A 20,017-nucleotide genomic window follows, 5' to 3' on the forward strand; every position below is an offset into this window, starting at 1 on the left:
AATCTCCCCCCTTTTTGGTGATTGATGCCAACACAAACCAAAGCAAATATAAAAGTGCAGAATTGAACTAGTTTGCATAAGGTAAGTGCAAAGGTTGCTTGGAATGAAACCAATAATTATTTCTACTAGATATGCATGGATGACTTTCTTCTTATTTAAAATTTTGGACCACGCTTGCACCACTTGTTTTGCACACTGTTTGACAACAGACTGGACAGGCGCGCCGTCTGCAGGATGACCCTGACACCATCTGCCAGTGGAGTGGACAGGACGCATTAAATGCTGAGAGGGCACGTCGCTAGTCAGCGTGGTGGCAGGCGGCACGTCCTCTCCGCAATAAATGCAGAGGCTGCGCGGCTTTAGGGGCCTTACGCTAGGCTCGACCCATTGGCTTATGTCATGGGCCACAAGCTACGCGGCAGCAGCGGGTCTCTGCCTGAGCGAGGAGCGTAGGGCAAGACCTGGACACGTGCCAGCACTGGACCTTTACTCATGCCGGGGTCCTCCCCATCCCGGGACCTTGCCAAGGTCCGGACCTTACTCGGAGGGACCCGTTATGCCTTCTTGGGACTTGGGAGCTCCGGACTTGTACGCACAGGGGTCTGGTGTCCCTCTGTGGAGGTTCGGACCTATTGATACATCTTGGGATGTATTATCTTTTCTTGCCACGTGGTGCCTTTAGATCTGCTCATGTGGTGGGGTCGGGTATCGTTCTCCGTGTGGCCTGGACATGTCGTACGTGTACATGTGTCTTCATACTGTAGAAGAGGGTACCCCTGATTCAGGGTACCGACAGGTATGTTTGTAATTTCATATGAAGCTTTACCTCACCTTTATTATAAAGATGAACAGTGACATGCATTTGGCCATTTGGGGATGATGAAAAATAGAGTGCTTTGGGATTCCTCTAACTAAGAAGGTGTTCCATTTTACCTTTGCACTCTTTTTTAAAGCCAAATGTATCTTTGTAATTATTCGTAAATTGAAGAATGCAATATTAAGTTGATTATCTAAGATGTTTTTACCATGTTATTTTTGTCATAATTTGTCGTATTAACCTTTATACCCAATATGTTCTAAGAATTCATCTTTATTCTACCTTCTCACTTTGGTCAACTTCTTCGAAGGAGGGAATTTACTAAAGGGGAAAAGGAGAGTCTTCTCATTTGTATTGCCTTGTTTTTAGTTTGTTTCGGGAGCCAAAACTAAGTAAGCAACATCGACACTGCCAGACCTCTGCGCGGCACTGCCGCTCACTTTGAACCGCTATTCTGAATTTTATCTTCTGTAGCTTTCTGGAGAGGTTCTTTGCCAACAGTTTGTTGCAGTCAATGGACACTGGATTGATCTGCACCGGGTTGAGCAGACCAATTCATGTGTGCTCTTTGGTTGGAGAAATTTTCGTGGTTCCTATTCATCCATCTGGTCACCTCACCAGTCTTTCAGAATCTATGCTACAGGGGCTGTTTGGTTAAGCTTTTTCTGACTAGCTTTTCTGAGAATATGGTTATGAGGAGAATTTAGTTGTAGAGAGAATCTGAGTATCATGAGGATTACGTGCGGAGAAAGATGAAGGTGTCCATAGGATTCAGAATCTAGAAAGTGGTGGATTTCTACTATTGTAAATACTCGACTGAATGTGTTTATGATTTTTTACCAAGCCGATTCTTATAAAAGCTGGCTGGAAAAGCTAAGTGTTTGACAGCCCGCAACATATTTTGGTGGCCAGAAGCTGAAAAAAATTGAAACAAACAGGACCTTAATCGACCGATAGTTAGCGGTCCACTCCTTCTCTTTCTTCTATTCTCTCTCCTCCAATTTGGTAAAAATCTGATGTGGCAAACTATTTGGTCTGTCTATATCATCCTATTATACTTGCTTTAATGAGAAATAGAGAGTTGTTAAATTGTGTGCCAAGACAAATTCAAAATGTTGTAAATAGTAGATATGGAGGAAAATATATGATGAATCGAAGTTATCAACACCATTTCCAATTATCAAACACATTTTTTTGTTCGTACCCACCATGCATGAATGCATGATATGTTTTGTTTTAAGGGCCTGTTTGTTTACCCCCCAGATTATATAATCTGGATTAAATAATCCTAAGAGGCAAACAAACAGTCCAGCTTATTTACCCAGATTATATAATCTAACCTCTTGGATTATGCTAATCCATAAGCAAGTGAGGATGTGCTTATTTCAGATTATTTTTTTCCCACTTCCCCACTACCCTTTCAAGTTTCCTAGAAATTACCCACCATTGCCATTATAATCCACCGAATCGTTTTTGCGCCTAGTACTAGTCAATTTGGAGATGAAGAAGGTGACATGAATGCCTTCCGTGATAATATTGCTAATGCAATATTTGCTAATGTCAATTGAATTATTTTTTTTCATATATGAGTTTCAACCTAGTACAAATATAGAGGGCATTCTTGTCTTCCTCATACAAAAGAATCCTATTAACAACTCAAATAATCTGGGTAAACAAATAAGACTACTCAGATTATATAATCCAGATTATATAATCCTCCAAAAATAATCCAGATTATATAATCCACGGAGGTAAACAAACATGCCCTAAATGTAGACAAATAATATTACAAACTGTGGGAGCGTTTTGTTCCAATGCAGAACCGAGCCGAACGTTCTTCCTGTTTTTTTCTGGGCGCTTACGCCCCAGCTGCGTGCTTAGAGATGCCAACAGGACCCGATCATTGATTCCTCGCAGGGAATTTTTGTATTATGGCTAGTTTGAAAACCTTATTTTTCGAGGGGTCATTTTCTCAAGGTAAGTTAGTTCATTTTCCTAAAATTTTTGGGAAAATGAGTTCCCAAACTAGTCTTTAGAGGATAGGATGAGGAAGTTTCTTCCCTGGAGAGATATAAACGAAAAAAATTCTCTTCCGACGGATAAACAAGAACCCGTTAAACTTACATTTGACAATATTTTTATATAATAGTTAATGATAAAAATAAATAATTATCTTAGTAAGAGATCATTCGTTATACAAATATATATAAATACGTTCATTTTAATGTACATACAATAATTTTTACATCTAACAATGTGTATAAGTGAGAATGTTTTATATTAATAACAAATAAAGACAAATCTAATTATAATTTAAGCAGGATAAGATCTTCGATAAGGATTTATCCCTGCAGATAATAAAGATAGAGAAGAAACGTTCTCCACAAGTATTCGTGGGGATCTTTACGGGAATTTTTTTTGTCGAGGGAACAGGAAGGAAGAGCTAAAACCCGACGATAAATTCCCGTTACATCCCTACGCGTTTGCGGTGTGCCGATGCTGCTCGGCCACGTCTCTCCATCGCTAACCACGGAAACAACCCCACAGGCTGCGCCTGGCTGCACGCACTGTTGTGTAGTTATTACCAGCATCGGTGGTGCGCCATCCAACAAGCATCAGAGCTCGGTGTCACAAAACCTGACCGATGGCGGCCCGGTGCTCCACAGCTGCCTCCGTGGTCAGAACAGGATCGCGAGACCTCTCCCCCTCCTTTTCCTTCACAGCCGCGGCGCTCCCCTCGGCGCGTCTGAGGCCGGTAGGAGCGTGGGTCCGCGGTGGAGGGTACACCTGCAGGCTCCGCGCCGTCTGCGCCATGGGCTCCGCGCCGTCGTCGTCCCAATCCCCGTCGCCGCACACGCCTTCAGGACAAACCCAAGGTGCCCTGCGGTTTTCTCGCCTCTTCTAACTTCCGTATTTTTCTACCGCAAATGATTATACAGCGTGTTCCACTTCTATCTGCCTTCGGTGTTTGGAGAAGTTGGATTCGACGGGTTTCCCCCGATGTGGATGACTTTAGATTCCCGGGTTACATATAAATTGTATTGGATGATGAACACCGATGCGAGGGGAATAAGAACTGATGTTGATTAACCTCTGCGGGCAACCACTTATTTCCTGAGTCTAATTGTGGCAAACCAGACAGTAGCCCTCCTAGGCTCCTACTTCAGTTCCGGACTTGGAATAGGAATTGAATACTTGATTTGAGAACCGTGCCAATTTATTGGGGCAACAATGGATGAAAATGGTGGTAGGTATCACAAGGCAACAAACCTAATTGTTTGTCATAAGTTCACACGGATTTAGGCCCGCTTGAATGCACTACAGCTAATAGTTAGTTGCAAGTAGATAGAGACATCCAAACAACACAACTAATAGTTTGGCTATTAGCTACTTTTAGTTGGAGACATCAAAACACCCCCAGCTAATAGTCCAATTAATTATTAGCTACACCCTCAACTACCCATTAGTTATTAGCTGGTTCAACCCAGCTAAAATTAGCTAATATTTAGCTACAACTATTTGTTAGTCAACTAATTTTACTAGCAACTTTTTAGGTAGCTAACTGTTAGCTCTAGTGCATTCAAACGGGGCTACTATTAGCCCCCTTCCCTTACTCTTCCAAGGGAACTCATAATTGATAACATAGGTTCAGATTATCAAAAATATTCTGATTTTGTTTTAACTAAGGGGAACAGGTAGCACAAGCAGCATATTCTTTTATCTGTCCCAAAGATATTAAAAGGCGATAGTGCGGAAATGCTTCTGGGATTTAAACTTACATGATTGATGCCCTTTTCCAGACAAGTCATGAAATCTTGCATCAAGAGAAATGAAGTGGCAATGTCAAAAGGCAACAAACTAGGGCAGACTCAGTGCTAGAGGCTCTCACATGGATGGGGTTTTAGAAGGGATAAACCGAGGTAAGCCTTCTCCCGCAAATGCGGAGGGGCTGCTTCGAAGCAGGGACCTGAGTCAAGTGACTCAATGAAACAGCTCTCACCAATGCACCGGGCCTGCTCTCCTAAAAGGCAACAAACTAGCTTGCAGCAAGTCCTTCGTCTAGAGTCTAGAGGTTTTTCAAAAGTTGCTAGAGCAAAAGTTATCCTAGGTATTTTTTTTAAAAAAATATACCAACTTAGTAGGAACTAGGCGGCATTTTATTAAGAAAATAGTAGCATTTTATTACTAAGAAGAAAATAAGCACTCGAATTTATCTCAACAAGGACTTGAACCTGGTCTGGGTACACATCCACACCCTTGACCAACTGTGCTAGCTCAGCTTCTTTCCTGGGTAATCTTTGAACTGTAGGTTTGTCCATCAGCTATTAAGTAATCTGGTCCTTGGCGATAAGTACCCAATTAAATTCCTTTTCTAGAAAGATCAGAAAATATAACATTGGGATTTGGGAAACATCAACCTTGAAAGAAATGGTTCTTCATGTAAAAGACCGTACACTTTGTTGTGCCTGGTAAAGACTTGCAATTTAAAGCATCATTAAGATATATTCTTGTTCTATCTCTTCTTTTGTTTACAATGGTTTTCTGGAACAATCAGAGTTCACGTGATGCATTCATGCTTGAAGGAAAAAATACTATTTCAGATAGAACGTATGCCTTCAATATTTGGTGTCTCTTTTGTTGTTAAGGACCGCCCTTTCCTTCGAAGAAATTAAATAAATTTGTTGCACTTGTTATGTGATTTGGAATTTGATTGGATGTTCTAGCAGTAACCCAGTATGTGATACAAATTCTGAAGCAATATTGGACTAAAAACCAATACTTTAACGTGTCGAAACAGGGAAAGCAGATTATAAATCACTGAGTGAAGAGGAGTGGAAGAAGCGCCTGACTGAAGAGCAGTATTATGTTACTCGGCAGAAGGGCACTGAAAGAGCATTCACTGGGTATGTTGCCAAGTGGTTTGTTATTCAAATTATTTTCGCAATCCACTCAAATTGTTAATCTTCTTTTGCCCACCATTTTTATCTACTCAAAAGTATTATTCATTGGGTATGTAAGATGCAGAGCATCTTACTCAGCAGAATGGTGCTGAGAACATTGTCTGTTTTTTTATTATATATCAGGGAATACTGGAATACTAAAACCCCAGGCATTTATCAGTGTGTCTGCTGCGACACCCCTCTGTTTCAGTAAGCAACCACACCTGGACAGCCAAGAGAAACAGTTTCATATTTCTCCATTTGAAATTTTCTTCTCTGGAATCCCATCTGTGATTCTGCTAATTATTCTGCGCCACTGCTGTTTTGATGTTGTTTCAGGTCATCAACCAAATTTGATAGTGGTACTGGGTGGCCATCCTATTATAAACCAATTGGTGAAAATGTCAAGAGCAAGCTTGATATGTCAATCATTTTTATGCCCCGGACCGAGGTGCTCTGTGCAACCTGTGATGCTCATCTGGGGCATGTCTTCGATGACGGGCCACCACCAACAGGGAAGAGATACTGTATCAATAGGTATAATTTCGCTTCCGTTTATAGCCACATTACCCCGCTCCATGTCCTCTCTAACTCCAAGGTTTGGTCTGCACACGTTTCGGTGGTGGTAATAGGTCTAGGGATTGTGTCATTGCGAGTCCTGCTGCACTTTCCTCTGCAGTGAGCCACTGACAATCAAGCCCACTTGCCTGTACTTTCTTATGATCTGAGGTGCTGTTTGGTTCACATATTTCTAACGTGATGGTAATTGATAACATTAAATCATATTTGTTTAAGTCCAACCGTAATCGAATACTACATGTTTGTTTAAGTCCAACCGTAATCGAATACTACACTAGAAAGTGATATCAGCCTATTTAAACTTATTACCATTGCTACTTGAGCATTACGTCACATTTTATGAATCAAACAGCAACTGAGTCACTGGCAGGTGGGAGAGGGAGGTAGTGGAGAGCATCTATTTCCATTATCGTGCTGCCATAGCTGCGATGAATCTGGAAAAATGTTGAGAACGTGGGGCAAATAGGTTAACTAAATTGTCACTTCTTGTGCTCACTGCTATCCTTTTTCCGTGCAGTGCATCTCTGAAATTGAAGCCCCAATAGTTGCTGGATACTTTAGCAAGAAGTCAACTATAACGCTGGTCCGCCCTATGTAAACTTCGGGGTTATGTATATAAACTACTCGAGTTGTAGCATATTTATTATTCTCTTTGTTATGTAATATATGTGTTCACAAACCGATGAAAGTATGAAACAAACAGCCGCTACTTCACTCTGGTATTCTGGTCTAGAATTAAGGTGTTGTTTGGTTGACGAATTGTAACGTAAATGGCAACGGTAATGGTTTGCACTCGAGTGACAGTTGACAACGGTAATAAATTTAAATAGATCTTTATTAATTTCTAGTGTGGTATCTGATTATGATTGGATTGATTATGATTGGATTTAAACAAATGTGATTTAATATTATTTGTTACCTATTACAGTACAATTATATGAACCAAACAATACCTAAGCAAGTATTCACTACCAGACTACCAATTTATTATCTAGTCCTACAACTAAGATCGTTTGTGTAATCGTCGCCCCCAAGTGACTGCCTCTCCCCTATACAAGAGGGTGGTTGAGTGTTGTGTAGTAAAGTGTTTGCACGCTGTGGAGTGGAGGTAGAGCTAGTGGGGACGGTGCGAGAGACGACCGAATCTACGAAGGTGGCTCACGGAAGAAAGGAGAGAGTTGTGGCGAGTGTGGATAGAGTACAGCGAAGCGAAGGCGACAAAGGTTGGGGGAAGAGTGCCGCTAGGACTCCATTAAAATAGGATAGATCAAGCTGCTAGCCTAGCCCCACTAGTCAGTTGTAATCCTATCTCCCCTAAATATAAAATGGAGAGGATGATCCTCTGTGCAAGAGGTTTCCTTTTCTCGCTTTTAGACTCACTAGTCATCTTCACGCTCGATACTTAGCCGTTTTCATGCAATACAAACCACTCGTATGATATTACACTCTAGCAGCCTGAACCTCTCTACATCACGTCACACACCACGTCACACACTCCTGAGCAACATCCTTGTCGAGTTTGTGTGCACGCGTCCGCTGGTTAGCCTCCGGCATGTCTAGCTCTTTCGTCTCTGTCACGTTGGAGCTAGAACACTATCGCCAATTGAGGGTGCACCCCTAAGGCGTGATGCTGTCACATCACATGCCTCCTCATCAACCAAGCACCTCAAACGCTTAGAATCTCGGTTGAGTCCAGGCATCGGGTAGCCTCTACAACATCGAGAGTGAGTCCCTCCCACTTCATACATGTTGTCTGCCATCACCTCGACTTCAGGGAGCCCTAGATGTAGGGCCCATTTGTGACCATGCAAGCGCTGCTTCACAACCCCTAGGCCTAGGCCCAGAGACCGAGCAACAATGGCGATCCGACATCACCAAATTCATTGCTACGCAGAATGCCCCCGAGCAATGTGTCGCACTCATCCGACGACCTGCGCCCCGACTGCCATGTCGAGGGTGCCCATGGAGGCCCAATAGTTCATGCATTGAAGACCTGGAGGCAATATCTATATGGACAGAAATGTGATGTTTACACAGACCACAAGAGTTTTAAGTATATATTCACCTAGTCATAGCTAAACATGAGGCAGCGAAGATGGTTGGAGTTGATCAAAGATTATGAGCTGGAGATACATTATCACCCAGACAAAGCTAATGTAGTTGCAGATGCCCTGAGCAGAAAGAGTCAAGTCAATATGATGGTCGCTCACCCGATGCCATATGAGATAGCGAAAGAATTCGATAGACTGAGTCTCGGATTTTTGAACAGCACGCAAGGAGTGACAATTGAGCTGGAACCCACCCTATTATGAGATATCAAAGAAAGGCAGAAAAATGATGAGAAGACCAATGAGATTCGACAGCTAATCCTATACATGAAAGGCAAGGACTTTCGAGAAGGCGTGGTATGGTTCAAAGATAGGTTATGTGTTCCCGATATCAAGTCGATTCAGGAGCTAATTCTCAAGAAAGCCCTTGAAACAGCCTTTTCCCTTCCTTACTCCAAAGACACACTTGTTATGGTTTAACTTCAAGCTTGCCTTTCGAAAGTTGGCAAAGGTTTTATGTAAGTCCTTTATGTGATCTTATTGCTTTGCATTTCGGACTATAATGTCATCAACATATGTAAGGACTTTTCCCCAATTTGACTACCTAGCACCTTCGATGTCATCATACTAAAGTTGTCTCCAGTGTTATGTAGTCCTTCTAGAATATGAAGGTAGCAATATGTCTCGTTGGGTCTCATGAAGCTAGTCTTAGGCTCATTCTCTTCTTCGTCTAGATTTGGTGATAGCATGAGTAGTAATTTAGTAGGCACATCATTTCTAAAGTGACGGCAGCATCCACTAGGGAGTCTATATATGGCAACAAAAACTCATCCCTTCATGCAAGCCTTGTGAGTCACTAAAGTCAATATGCATCTACCACTTTCCGCTATGATTTTTGCCATCACAATATTTGCTAACCACTGAAGGTAAACTATCTCTCATATAACTCTAGCACTGAGCAATATCTTCACTTCTGTGTTTGCACCTTTGGCCCTGTCTTCATATATGTTTTGAAGATTTCGCTTTCTTGGACTAGTTTTTGAATCAACATTAAGGGCATGCTCAACGATGCTTCTATCAACCCCGTAGAATCATTTGTGGTCCGAGGAAATACATCCTTGTTGTCAAATACGAACTTCTTTAATAGATTTTCTTGTTCCTCGGTTATTTGAGTGCTAAAGAAAAACTTTGGGTTGATCACATCTTCGCATAAGAGATTTTGTTTCAACTGATCCACAATATGCAGTCGTTGTCTTTGATCTTTGGGCTCATCAATATTGTGTTTTGCTCTAGTTGTTGTCTAGTTATCTTAAGCCCTTTTGGCATCCTCTTGATTAACATACATAGATATGAAGTTGTAGGTGTTGGGGGCCTTTGTCTTCCGAAGGTCCTCAAAAACATGATTTAACAATGTTTCCCAAGTGTAGTATATGTACAGGTACCTTCGGACTTGGAATAAAACTGTACACAATATGAAAAGCATGGTCGAGACGAAGGATGATGCATCTCCGAAGCTACGCGCAAGAGAGCTTCGGCTCAGCGGCAGAAAAAGGAACCGACTTAAAGGGGAAAAGGCTATTTAGTCCTCGTTGGATTGTCCTTAAGTCAATAGTAAACGTAAAGGGCATGAATGTAATCTTACACAGGCTGCGCCCTGTGCCTATAAATAGATGAACAGTACCCCCGTACTGTTCACGCTGACTTGTATTCATTCGTGCGTCACGCTTGGACTCTTGCCTTCTGTCAAGCCGAAGGTACAAATGTAATTCAATATTGTTCATATTCATTTATGATGATCTAATAAAGACATATTAAAGATGTTGTATAATTATTCATGTTGTCTCTCATGTTTTATATGCTTCTTCTTTCATTAATACATATATACTGCGATAATGAAGGTACATCCTTCATGACCTTCGTCTGAAGATCATTATATCCTAAGGGAGATAATGCTTCGAAGGACGAAGGGCATTAATCATTAACATTTTGTGTTGCCTTGTTCTTAACTCATAGCATTTGAGAACAAGTCCACAACATTGGCGCCCACCTCCGGTGTACTCACTTCCACAATCTTCGGTAAAGCATCAACCTCCGTCATGCCACCGAAGAAGATAACAGCGCCAGGGACTACACTGCAGCCACTGGACACAAACCAGGACACTCTCTCTCTTCGAGAAGCCAGGAGCCAAAAGAGAAAGGCCACCAGTCCAACACTTCAGGAGGAGTTGGACTAGGAGATCAGAGACCTAGAAATCATTCACCAGAAGGTGCAAAGGAAAAAGGAGAAGATGGCTCGGCTGGCCGACCTTCAGAAGAAGATCGACAAAGCTACTGAGGAAGTGCGTCATCTTACTCAAGATGACCATGACCGAAGGCCCCAACACAGGGAGCTTCGTCAAGAGGGCTCATTCAACGAAGATGAATGGTACGATGATTTTAATCATGGTAGCTTTACTTTTGATGATGCTTCTCCTCTAGCAGCAGAATTGCAGGCTATCCCATGGCCACAATCCTACAAGCCACCTCATCTACCCATGTACGATGGGCACTCGGACCCAAAACAATTCTTGATGAGCTATGAGGCAACAATATACTCATATGGAGGCAATGCAGCTGTCATGGCAAAGTCCTTCGTCATGGCAGTCCGAAATGTGGCCCAGACATGGTACTCTTCTCTCCGGCCAGGGACAATCACGTCATGGCAGAAGCTCAAGGACATGCTGGTTACTAGTTTTCAAGGCTTTCAGACGAAGCCAGTCACAACTCAGGCCTTGTTCCAGTGCACACAAGACCATGAGGAATACCTTCAGGCGTATGTCCGAAGGTTCTTGCGACTGAGAGCACAAGCGCCCACAGTGCCCAATGAAATCGTCATTAAAGCCATGATCAAGGGTCTTCAGCCAGGACCTACGACCCAGTACTTCGCTAGGAAGCCCCCCCAGACTCTGGAGAAGCTGTTTCAGAAAATGGATGAGTACATCCGGGCTGATAATGATTTCCGACAAAGAAGGGAGGAAGCTTATAGATTTTCTGAGATGACTAGGGGCTTCAGAGGGAGAATCCACCCTAGGCATGTCAGATCAATCCACAGCTCCAGTCAAAATGATGACAAAGGAAGCCAGCTTCAGAGGCCACAACACACCTCACAATCTTCGGGACAACAACAAAGCTCCTTCAGGCCACCAGCTCCAAGGGGCAGAAGCGTCAGGGGCTTCGGAGGAAGATATGGGGATCAGCCCAGAAAAATCTATTGCTTATTATGTGTGAGGATAAGGGCCACACTACAAGAACGTGCCAGATCACTATTCTGAAGCAAAAAGAGATTGCCAAAGCAGAAGCTCGGCGGAATCAGCCATAGCAGGTTTTACACACTGCTTCATGCCACTCTCCTTACATACCAGAATATGTGGGCAACCAACCTGCAGCTTCTGTTGCTTCGGCAAGCCATTCAGAATCTTCTTGGCCTCAGCTGCCACCGCCACCACCACTGCAACCTACCTATTCCCGAAGCCAGCAGCCAGAAGGGCGCCAGCATTCCCAACAACAACGTGACTTCAGGGAGGAGTCCGAAGCTCGTACAGTCAATAGTACTGTACCAGAATCAAAGCACATATACTGAGCAATATCCTACTTTTCAAATACTTTTATCTTCTAGGCTATTTTGCTTTTTTAATAAGGAACAAGCAATGAAAACTTAGTTTTAATTTCTTGTAATGATTTTGCTTCTATCAGAATGAAATATATCTTCTTCACAGATTTACGAAGCTCAAAAGTTGTTCCTAAGGGAATGCAGAGCCAACATAAACGAAGCTACAAAAGTCGTTCCCAAGGGAGCGCAGCGTAAGTTCTGTGCTCAAAAGTCGTTCCCAAGGGAATACAGAGTCAAATTCGACGAAGATACAAAAAGTCGTTCCTAAGGGAGCGCAGCGTAAGTTTTCTGCTCAAAAGTCGTTCCAAAGGGAATGCAGAGCAAAATACCGCCGAAATATAAGGCGAAGAAGTTCAAAAGTTATTCCTAAGGGGATGCAGAACTTATACCGCCGAAATAGAAGGTGAAGAAGTTCAAAAGACGTTCCTAAGGGGATGCAGAACTTATATCACCGAAATAGATGGTGAAGAAGCTCAAAAGTTGTTCCTAAGGGGATGCAGAGCTTGTGTGTTCCAGTGTGGGCATGTGGGTGTGTGTCTTCGGCATCCTCATCATTTTGCATCATATCATCGCATCATTTCACATAACATCACATCATACATCATATTGCATCAATGACACGAGAATTAAATACGGAGCTGATCTTCGGCAAATGCTTTGTCAAAACGAAAATGTGCTAAGGCACGAAGTAAGCTTCAAAAAATACAGTTTTATAAGCCTTGTCATAAGAAGGGATCTCTCTTTGCGAAACATGGATATCTTTCTTTACGAAGCATGGATCTTATTCTTTACGAAGCATGAAAAAAAGGAAGGTGTTTTTTTCGCCGAAGGCTAAAAACGGTATGTATGTAAGTTTCATGCATCGCAAAGAAATAAATTACAATATTTTACATATTTGATTCAAAGTTACACACATCAAATATTACAGTCTTGTTACAGTAGAAGCATAATGTCCATTCTAGTGTCTCATACATCGACCATTTCGAAATGTTTTTTACAATAAAGTTTATTCTTCTCTGAGAACTTTTTCTGTAACTTCGTTTAAAAGTTTGTCGACAACTTCGTCGATAATGGAATCCGCCATATTTATAATGTCCAGCGCTTCCTTCATTTCTGGATCAGCTAGGGGATCGTACGGTTCCGGCGGCGGAGATAGTTCAGCTGAAGTAGGAAAAAATAATTAATCCGAAGCCACAAAACAAATACCGAAGCTAAAAACCAAAAAATAATACCTATACGCTTTTCGCGCTCCGCAACCTCTTCAGCTCTTCTTACTTCTGCTCGGGCATCATGGGTGTCTTTTTCGCTCTTTTTTATAATTTCATGGGCCATCTCTCGACCACCATTCACCCAGACATCATTGTAAAATTTCCCGCCGATCAAGGTTGCTTCAGCTGAAGGATCCTTCGTATCATCCACGGAGAAGACAGTTTCGGCCTAGGCTATGGCTTTAATGTGATCGAGTTCTGCCTTCTCCAAGATGGCTAAAATTCCCCGCGCACCGAAAAACATGCAAACATCCCCGCGATCACTCAAAATTTCTTCGAAGGCTTCGGTTTCTCCATTTATCCATTCAATGACGCCTTCGGGGTCGCCTCGTATGAAGTTTTCTTCAGCAAAGTAGGCACCCACTTTAGCGAAGCTAGTTTTTAATTTTTTCGCGCAATCCAAGGATTTCTCGAAGCACCTTTCCTTGGATTCACGAAGCTCTTCAACATTTTTCTCTAGATGATTCTTCCAATATTCGTTGATTTCTTGATTAGCCTGTGCGAGCGCGCAATTTTCCTTAGCTTCGGCCAGTTGTCTCCGAAGGTCTTCAATTTCAGTTTTCTGGGCTTCGGCCTGAGCTTTAAAATTAACTTTGTCTTCTTTTACTTTGTTCACCAATGAAATTAAGATTTTGTCTTTTTCCAGACCTTCGTTTCTCAATTCAATCACCTCTGAACGAAGGTTATTAAGAGCCAATGTATAGCCTTCGTCTTCAATATTCTTTTGCACCCTCAGGGCATTACTAAGAATCAAGCCCGGTAAAAAAGAAGAAAGAATTGAGTATGACAATGAAATACATTGGTTTCAAACTTAAAAAAGTTAACTTTTATACCTTCATACTGTTGTATGCTAGACTGTCAGCAAGATCATCCTTCGACAAAATTGAAAGGCCATCTTCCAGCTTCGGGAATCCCATACTCTTAGCTATCTCCCGGCAAACAGATAATTCTTTATTATTCGGGAGACAGTATAAGAAGTCATCATCGTTCGAGCCGTTAAACGATAAAGCTCCCTTCGGATATTTCAGTTTTCGCGCATAATGTCTGGCTTCCACAACTTCTTCTTCGGACAACTTTTTCCCCGAAGCATGACAATAAATATAATCAGCATCCTCGACAATGGCTTCGGGGGCAGGAGACCTTGCCCTTTCTCCTGCGTCTACTCCTTCTGTCATGCCAACATCTGAAGCCTGTGGATTAGCTTTATCTTTAGGCGCGACGACTTTCGTCTCGATAGGCGCTGGAGGCCCAGCTCTGGCCTCATCTTGGACTTTGGTACCTTCAGCAATTTTCTTAGGAGCGGGGCTCAAGGCCTTCGTAGTCTCTATAACAGTGTCTAGCACGCTGGCTTCCTCCTCCTCTTGGGAGTTGCAACAGGAGCTCTATGCATCTTCGGCAAATCTGTCGCTGCCGGTGGGCTCAGGATTTCTGGCTTTTCTATCACTTTTTCCACCTGTGGCTCTTTGGCCTTGTCATCTTCAGCTTCGGCTGGCCCAACTGTAGGCACCTTCGGCACTACAGTCGGCTCTTCAGTGCTCTGCACAATCGGAACAATTTCTTTTGCTTCCGCAGCTGAAGAGGTCCCTTTGCTAAATTTAGGTATCACGGCCGGTTCAATATAACGCGGCCGATGAGTCAGAACCTTCATCTTTTTGCCCTTCGGCTCAGCTGTAATGACCGAAGCGGCAATCTTTCTCTTTTTCCCTTGCCCTCGCAGCGGGTAGCGATAATCAGGGTATATGAAGCCAATAGCATCAAATACCATGTTCAATCTTTTCTTGTTCTGACCCCCGAAAGCTGCGGACAAAGCATCATCCTCGGCCTTGGAGTATGCCCCGAGTAGCTCGTCGCTAGTAGCTTCAATACACTTCAGCCAGTCATCGTTTGGCTCATCAAACTTCTCCCCAAATCTGAAGGTATACTTCTCTTCAACGCCGCTATCAATATTCACCTTTGGCCTTTGGATGCTTAAGCGGGACCAAATGGGGCGCTGGATAACTTCCTTGATATCTTCTCTCTTCTTTCAAATCATTCTTAACATAAAACCACTCCTCCATCCAGGCCCCGGGCCATCTTTTCCGGAATGTTGGCACCGGGTGGCTTGCATTGGGGCGAGCAATAAATCCATAACAACTAAAGTTGGTGTGGTACTGTTCTTTGCTAGTAGCCTTCGTCTTATATAAAAGCTCATGCATACTACAGAAGCACTTCGCGCTTGGCTCCAGTCCCTGACTTCTTACAGCCCAGACAAAAATCACCATCCTAATAATAGCTTCGGGGGTGATCTGATGAAGGAAGATCTGGTATATCTTGAGCACTTCAACCACAAACTTGCTCAGCGGGAACCGAAGACCTGCCTTTAAGAAGCTTTGGTATATAACAACTTCGTTTTCCTCCGGAGCAGGGGTAGTACTGTCTCCTCCAACTCTGACAATAGACATGTCGCGAAAATATCTTCCCCTCATGGCATCAATATGACTTTGCTTGATAGTTGATTTTCCGAAGATAGTATGGCTTGGGCGCCACGGTCGATCCTCAGAGTCTTCATCCCCACTTTCCACGTCATAACTATCACTATCATCAGAATCTTCGGATAAACCCTCCAGGATCTCCTTAGTGATTTTATCTGTATTTGTTTTTCCATGGACTCAATAAATCCAGCAATGTAAGGATCTGCAACCTTCTTCTCTTCAAACAGCTTCGTCTCCTTAGTCAGCTTCATCTCCTTAGTCATTTTTCCCCAGACATGGTGCAAACGCGTCTTTAAGCCGAAGCTCAAAAAGCTTGAAAATCTAGCGAGAGCTGGTGAGCAAGAACTAAAAGTTTGAGAAAATATTGCAAATGGCAGAAACAGTGTATCAAATGCTGTCGGTGTGAGTTCATATTTATACGTCCAGTGCTTTGCAACTTGGTGGACCCCATCTGTCATTGACTATTGCTATTCTAGCAGAGGGAAGGTGTTTATTCGGACCTTCGGCTTAAGGCCTTCGTTCATGTCGCAGTCTGAAATCGTTGTTATAACAAATTAATACTGCGAGGGGCTACTGTTGGGGGCCTTCGTCTTCCGAAGGTCCTCAAAAACATGATTTAACAATGTTTCCCAAGTGTAATATATGTACAGGTACCTTTGGACTCGGAATAAAACTGTACACAATATGAAAAGCATGGTCGAGACGAAGGATGATGCAGCTCCGAAGCTACGTGCAAGAGAGCTTCGGCTCAGCGGCAGAAAAAGGAACCGACTTAAAGGGGAAAAGGCTATTTAGTCCTCGTTGGATTGTCCTTAAGTCAATAGTAAACGTAAAGGGCATGAATGTAATCTTACACAGGCTGCGTCCTGTGCTTATAAATAGATGAACAGTACCATCGTACTGTTCACACTGACTTATATTCAGTCGAGCGACACGCTTGGACTCTTGCCTTCTGTCAAGCCGAAGGTACAAATGTAATTCAATATTGTTCATATTCATTTATGATGATCTAATAAAGACATATTAAAGATGTTGTATAATTATTCATGTTGTTTGTCATGTTTCATATGCTTCTTCTTTCATTAATACATATATACTGTGATAATGAAGGTACGTCCTTCATGATCTTCGTCTGAAGATCATTATATCCTAAGGGAGATAATGCTTCGAATGACAAAGGGCATTAATCATTAACATTTTGTGTTGCCTTATTCTTAACCCATAGCATTTGAGAACAAGTCCCCAACAGTAGGAATTTGATATTTTTATGGATAGGTAAGATGAGTGTACTGCAACTTTGAAATCATTCAACGTGCTCGTTCCAATTACTTCATTATAGGGATAGGCTATATCGACAATGTCAAACATAATGTTTTATGTTCTCGTATTATTGACGCATCTGAAGGTTAGTGGCATTTGTATCTTCCCATGGGCTGATATTTGGTTTCACTTGAAGCCACAAAGTGGATTAGTGGCCTCTTGCGTCATATCTTTGGGCTCTTTCATATGTCTAAATGCCTTGAAAAATGATATATGTCGCACTGCTAGTGTTCACCAAAACAATGTGGACCATGATGCCTTTTATTACACATGTAATAACCATGCCATCGTTATGTGGGTAGTCCTTGAGCCAAAGATCATCTTGGTGAAGGTGACTAGAACACGAAATCATTTAGACTTGATGAATAAGCCATGTACACCTACATGTTGCACCCTCCTATGTGCTTCTTTCTTCTGCTTCTTATTCACTAGCTCAAAGCTTGATCCCCTCATTATGAGATATATATGCTTGGAAGCATGTATTGTGTTGTTGATTGTATGAGCTTTGGAGCCTTCCCTTCTATCCATCGGAAATGGCTCTTGGATTGGATACTGGGGTTGACCGAAGGGCGGTTGTTCATATTGGGGTGCTCTTAGGAGCTAAGGGTGATGAGTATCCCAATTGCTTGAATGGGGGTGTACTAAAGCATTGGAGGCTGAAGGATGTGTATTTGACTTGTGGTGTTGGATATATTGTTGCTCATAAGCTGGTGGGCAGTAAGATGTTGTATGGCAAAAAAAATAGCTAATTTCTTTGATTGGCAGTTGTTAGCTCTATTTGTTTTTGTGTTGTAATTCTATAATTCTTGGTTGTGTGATGCTTTTTTTCTCCACAGAACACACAATACAATCTTCGTGGTTGCACCCCATAAGAGTATCTTCCTCTAAAGCTACGATCTTCTCTACTACCTCTTAGTGCTGGTGATCAGCAAAAACCACCATGTTGATTCTGCATATGGCCACTGAAGGACTGATCTGACCCTTAAGGATGTGTGGGCTTTTCTTTGGCTTGTTATGGGTTTTGAATGCTTCTCACATATCTTGTGTCCTGGTAAAAGCTTCTGGATACTTTGGCATACTTGTGAATCTCCTACTATCGGTGTTTATGCCTCGACTGCGCACTATGCGGTAACCCGCGTGGTGCTTTTGGGTAGGACGACGTCATTGATCGTGACTCGATGGTACGTGTTGAAGCACGTTGGGACAAAGGAGAGTTATACAGGTTTGGGCCACTTGAATGCGTAATACGCTATGTCCTGTTGGTGCTGAGTATTGAGTTTGTTGGTAGTGCACATGTTACATATGAGTTGTGGGAGGCGATGGATGAATTCTCCTATCAATCTAATGGTGGAGTGGTTGCTATGAGAGGGATCCTTTTGTAAGGGTATCCCCTCAGCCTTATATAGGAGACTGGAGGGATATCCTTTTACAAGTCGTGAAGCCTATCCAACTCTACCTGAATCTATCTCTGATGTCGTAGGTGAAAGTCGCCTAGAGGGGGGTGGATAGGCGGAATCTGAAAATTATAAACTTAAGCACACACTACAAGTCGGGGTTAGCGTTAGAAATGAATTCGAGTCCGAAAGAGAGGGAAAACAAATCAACCAAGAAATAAAGCGAATGAACACGATGGTTTGTTTTACCGAGGTTCGGTTCTAAAGAACCTAGCCCTTGAGGTGGTCACAAAGACTGGGTCTCTTTCAACCATTTCCCTCTCTCAAACGGTCATCTAGACCGAGTGAGCTTTCTCCTTAATCAAACGGGTCACTTAGACCCCACAAGGACCACCACACACTTGGTGTATCTTAGTTTGATTACAAGTCACTTGAGAACAAGAATGAGGAAGGAAGAAAGCAATCCAAGCAACAAGAGCACAAAGAACACGAACAAAACTCTCTCTCAAGTCACTAAGTGGTTGGAATAAGTTTGGGGCTTGGAGAGGCTTTGATTCTATTGAATTGTGTCTAGGAGTGAATGCACTAGCTCTTGCATTGAATGTGAAGTGCTGGAAACTTTGATGCTTGGAGTGGTGGTGGTTGGGGGGTATTTATAGCCCTCAACCACCATATAGCCGTTGGGGCAGGCTGTTGTCGATGGGCGCACCGGATAGTCCGGTGCGCCACTGGACACTGTCCGGTGCGCCAGCCACATCACCCAACTGTTAGGGTTTGGGAGCTTCCGACCGTTGGAGGCTTTGTCTTCTAGTGGCACCGGACAGGCACTGTTCACTGTCCAGTGCGCCTCTGATGACTGCTCTGACTTCTGCGCGCACTGTTCGTGCACTGTAGCTCTGAGTCAACGCTTTTGCAGTTGACCGTTGCGCCGAAGAGCCGTTGCTCCGCTGGTGCACCGGACAGTCCGGTGAATTATAGTGGAGCGCGCCCTAAGAAAACCGAGAGTTGAGAGTTGAGTGTTGTACGGTCCTGGTGCACCGGACACTGTTCGGTGGCACACCGGACACTGTCCGGTGGCACACCGTACAGTCCGGTGCGCCAGACCAGGGCATACTCAGTTTCTTTGCTCCTTTGATTTTAAACCCTTTCTTCAATCTTTTATTGATTTGTGTTGAACCTTTATGCACCTGTAGAACATGTATTCTAGAGCAAACTAGTTAGTCCAATATTTGTGTTGGCATTCAACCACCAAAATTATTTATAGGAAAAGGTTAAACCCTATTTCCCTTTTAATTTCCCCCTTTTTGGTGATTGATTGCAACACAAACCAAAGCAAATATAAAAGTGCAGAATTGAACTAGTTTGCATAAGGTAAGTGCGTAGGTTACTTAGATTTGAACCAATTTAATAATTTCATTAGATATGCATGGATTGCTTTCTTTTATTTAACATTTTGGACCACATTTGCACCACTTGTTTTGTTTTTGCAAATTCTTTTTGGAAATTCTTTTCAAAGTCTTTTGCAAATAGT

At 42.8% G+C, this 20,017-nt stretch overlaps 1 protein-coding gene across 1 annotated transcript; it reads left to right on the forward strand.

Annotated features, from left to right (window-relative positions):
- Positions 1-3,362: 3,362 nt before the first annotated feature.
- LOC100282023 (peptide methionine sulfoxide reductase msrB) lies at positions 3,363-7,177 on the forward strand. The gene is made up of 5 exons (NM_001154936.2): positions 3,363-3,693; positions 5,616-5,721; positions 5,902-5,967; positions 6,097-6,294; positions 6,854-7,177. The coding sequence occupies exons 1-5, from the start codon at positions 3,462-3,464 to the stop codon at positions 6,879-6,881; spliced, it is 630 nt and encodes a 209-aa protein (NP_001148408.1). The 5' UTR covers positions 3,363-3,461; the 3' UTR covers positions 6,882-7,177.
- Positions 7,178-20,017: the final 12,840 nt, after the last annotated feature.

The sequence above is a fragment of the Zea mays genome, chromosome 6 (genome assembly GCF_902167145.1).
Source record: "Zea mays cultivar B73 chromosome 6, Zm-B73-REFERENCE-NAM-5.0, whole genome shotgun sequence".
NCBI classification, from domain to species: domain Eukaryota; kingdom Viridiplantae; phylum Streptophyta; class Magnoliopsida; order Poales; family Poaceae; genus Zea; species Zea mays.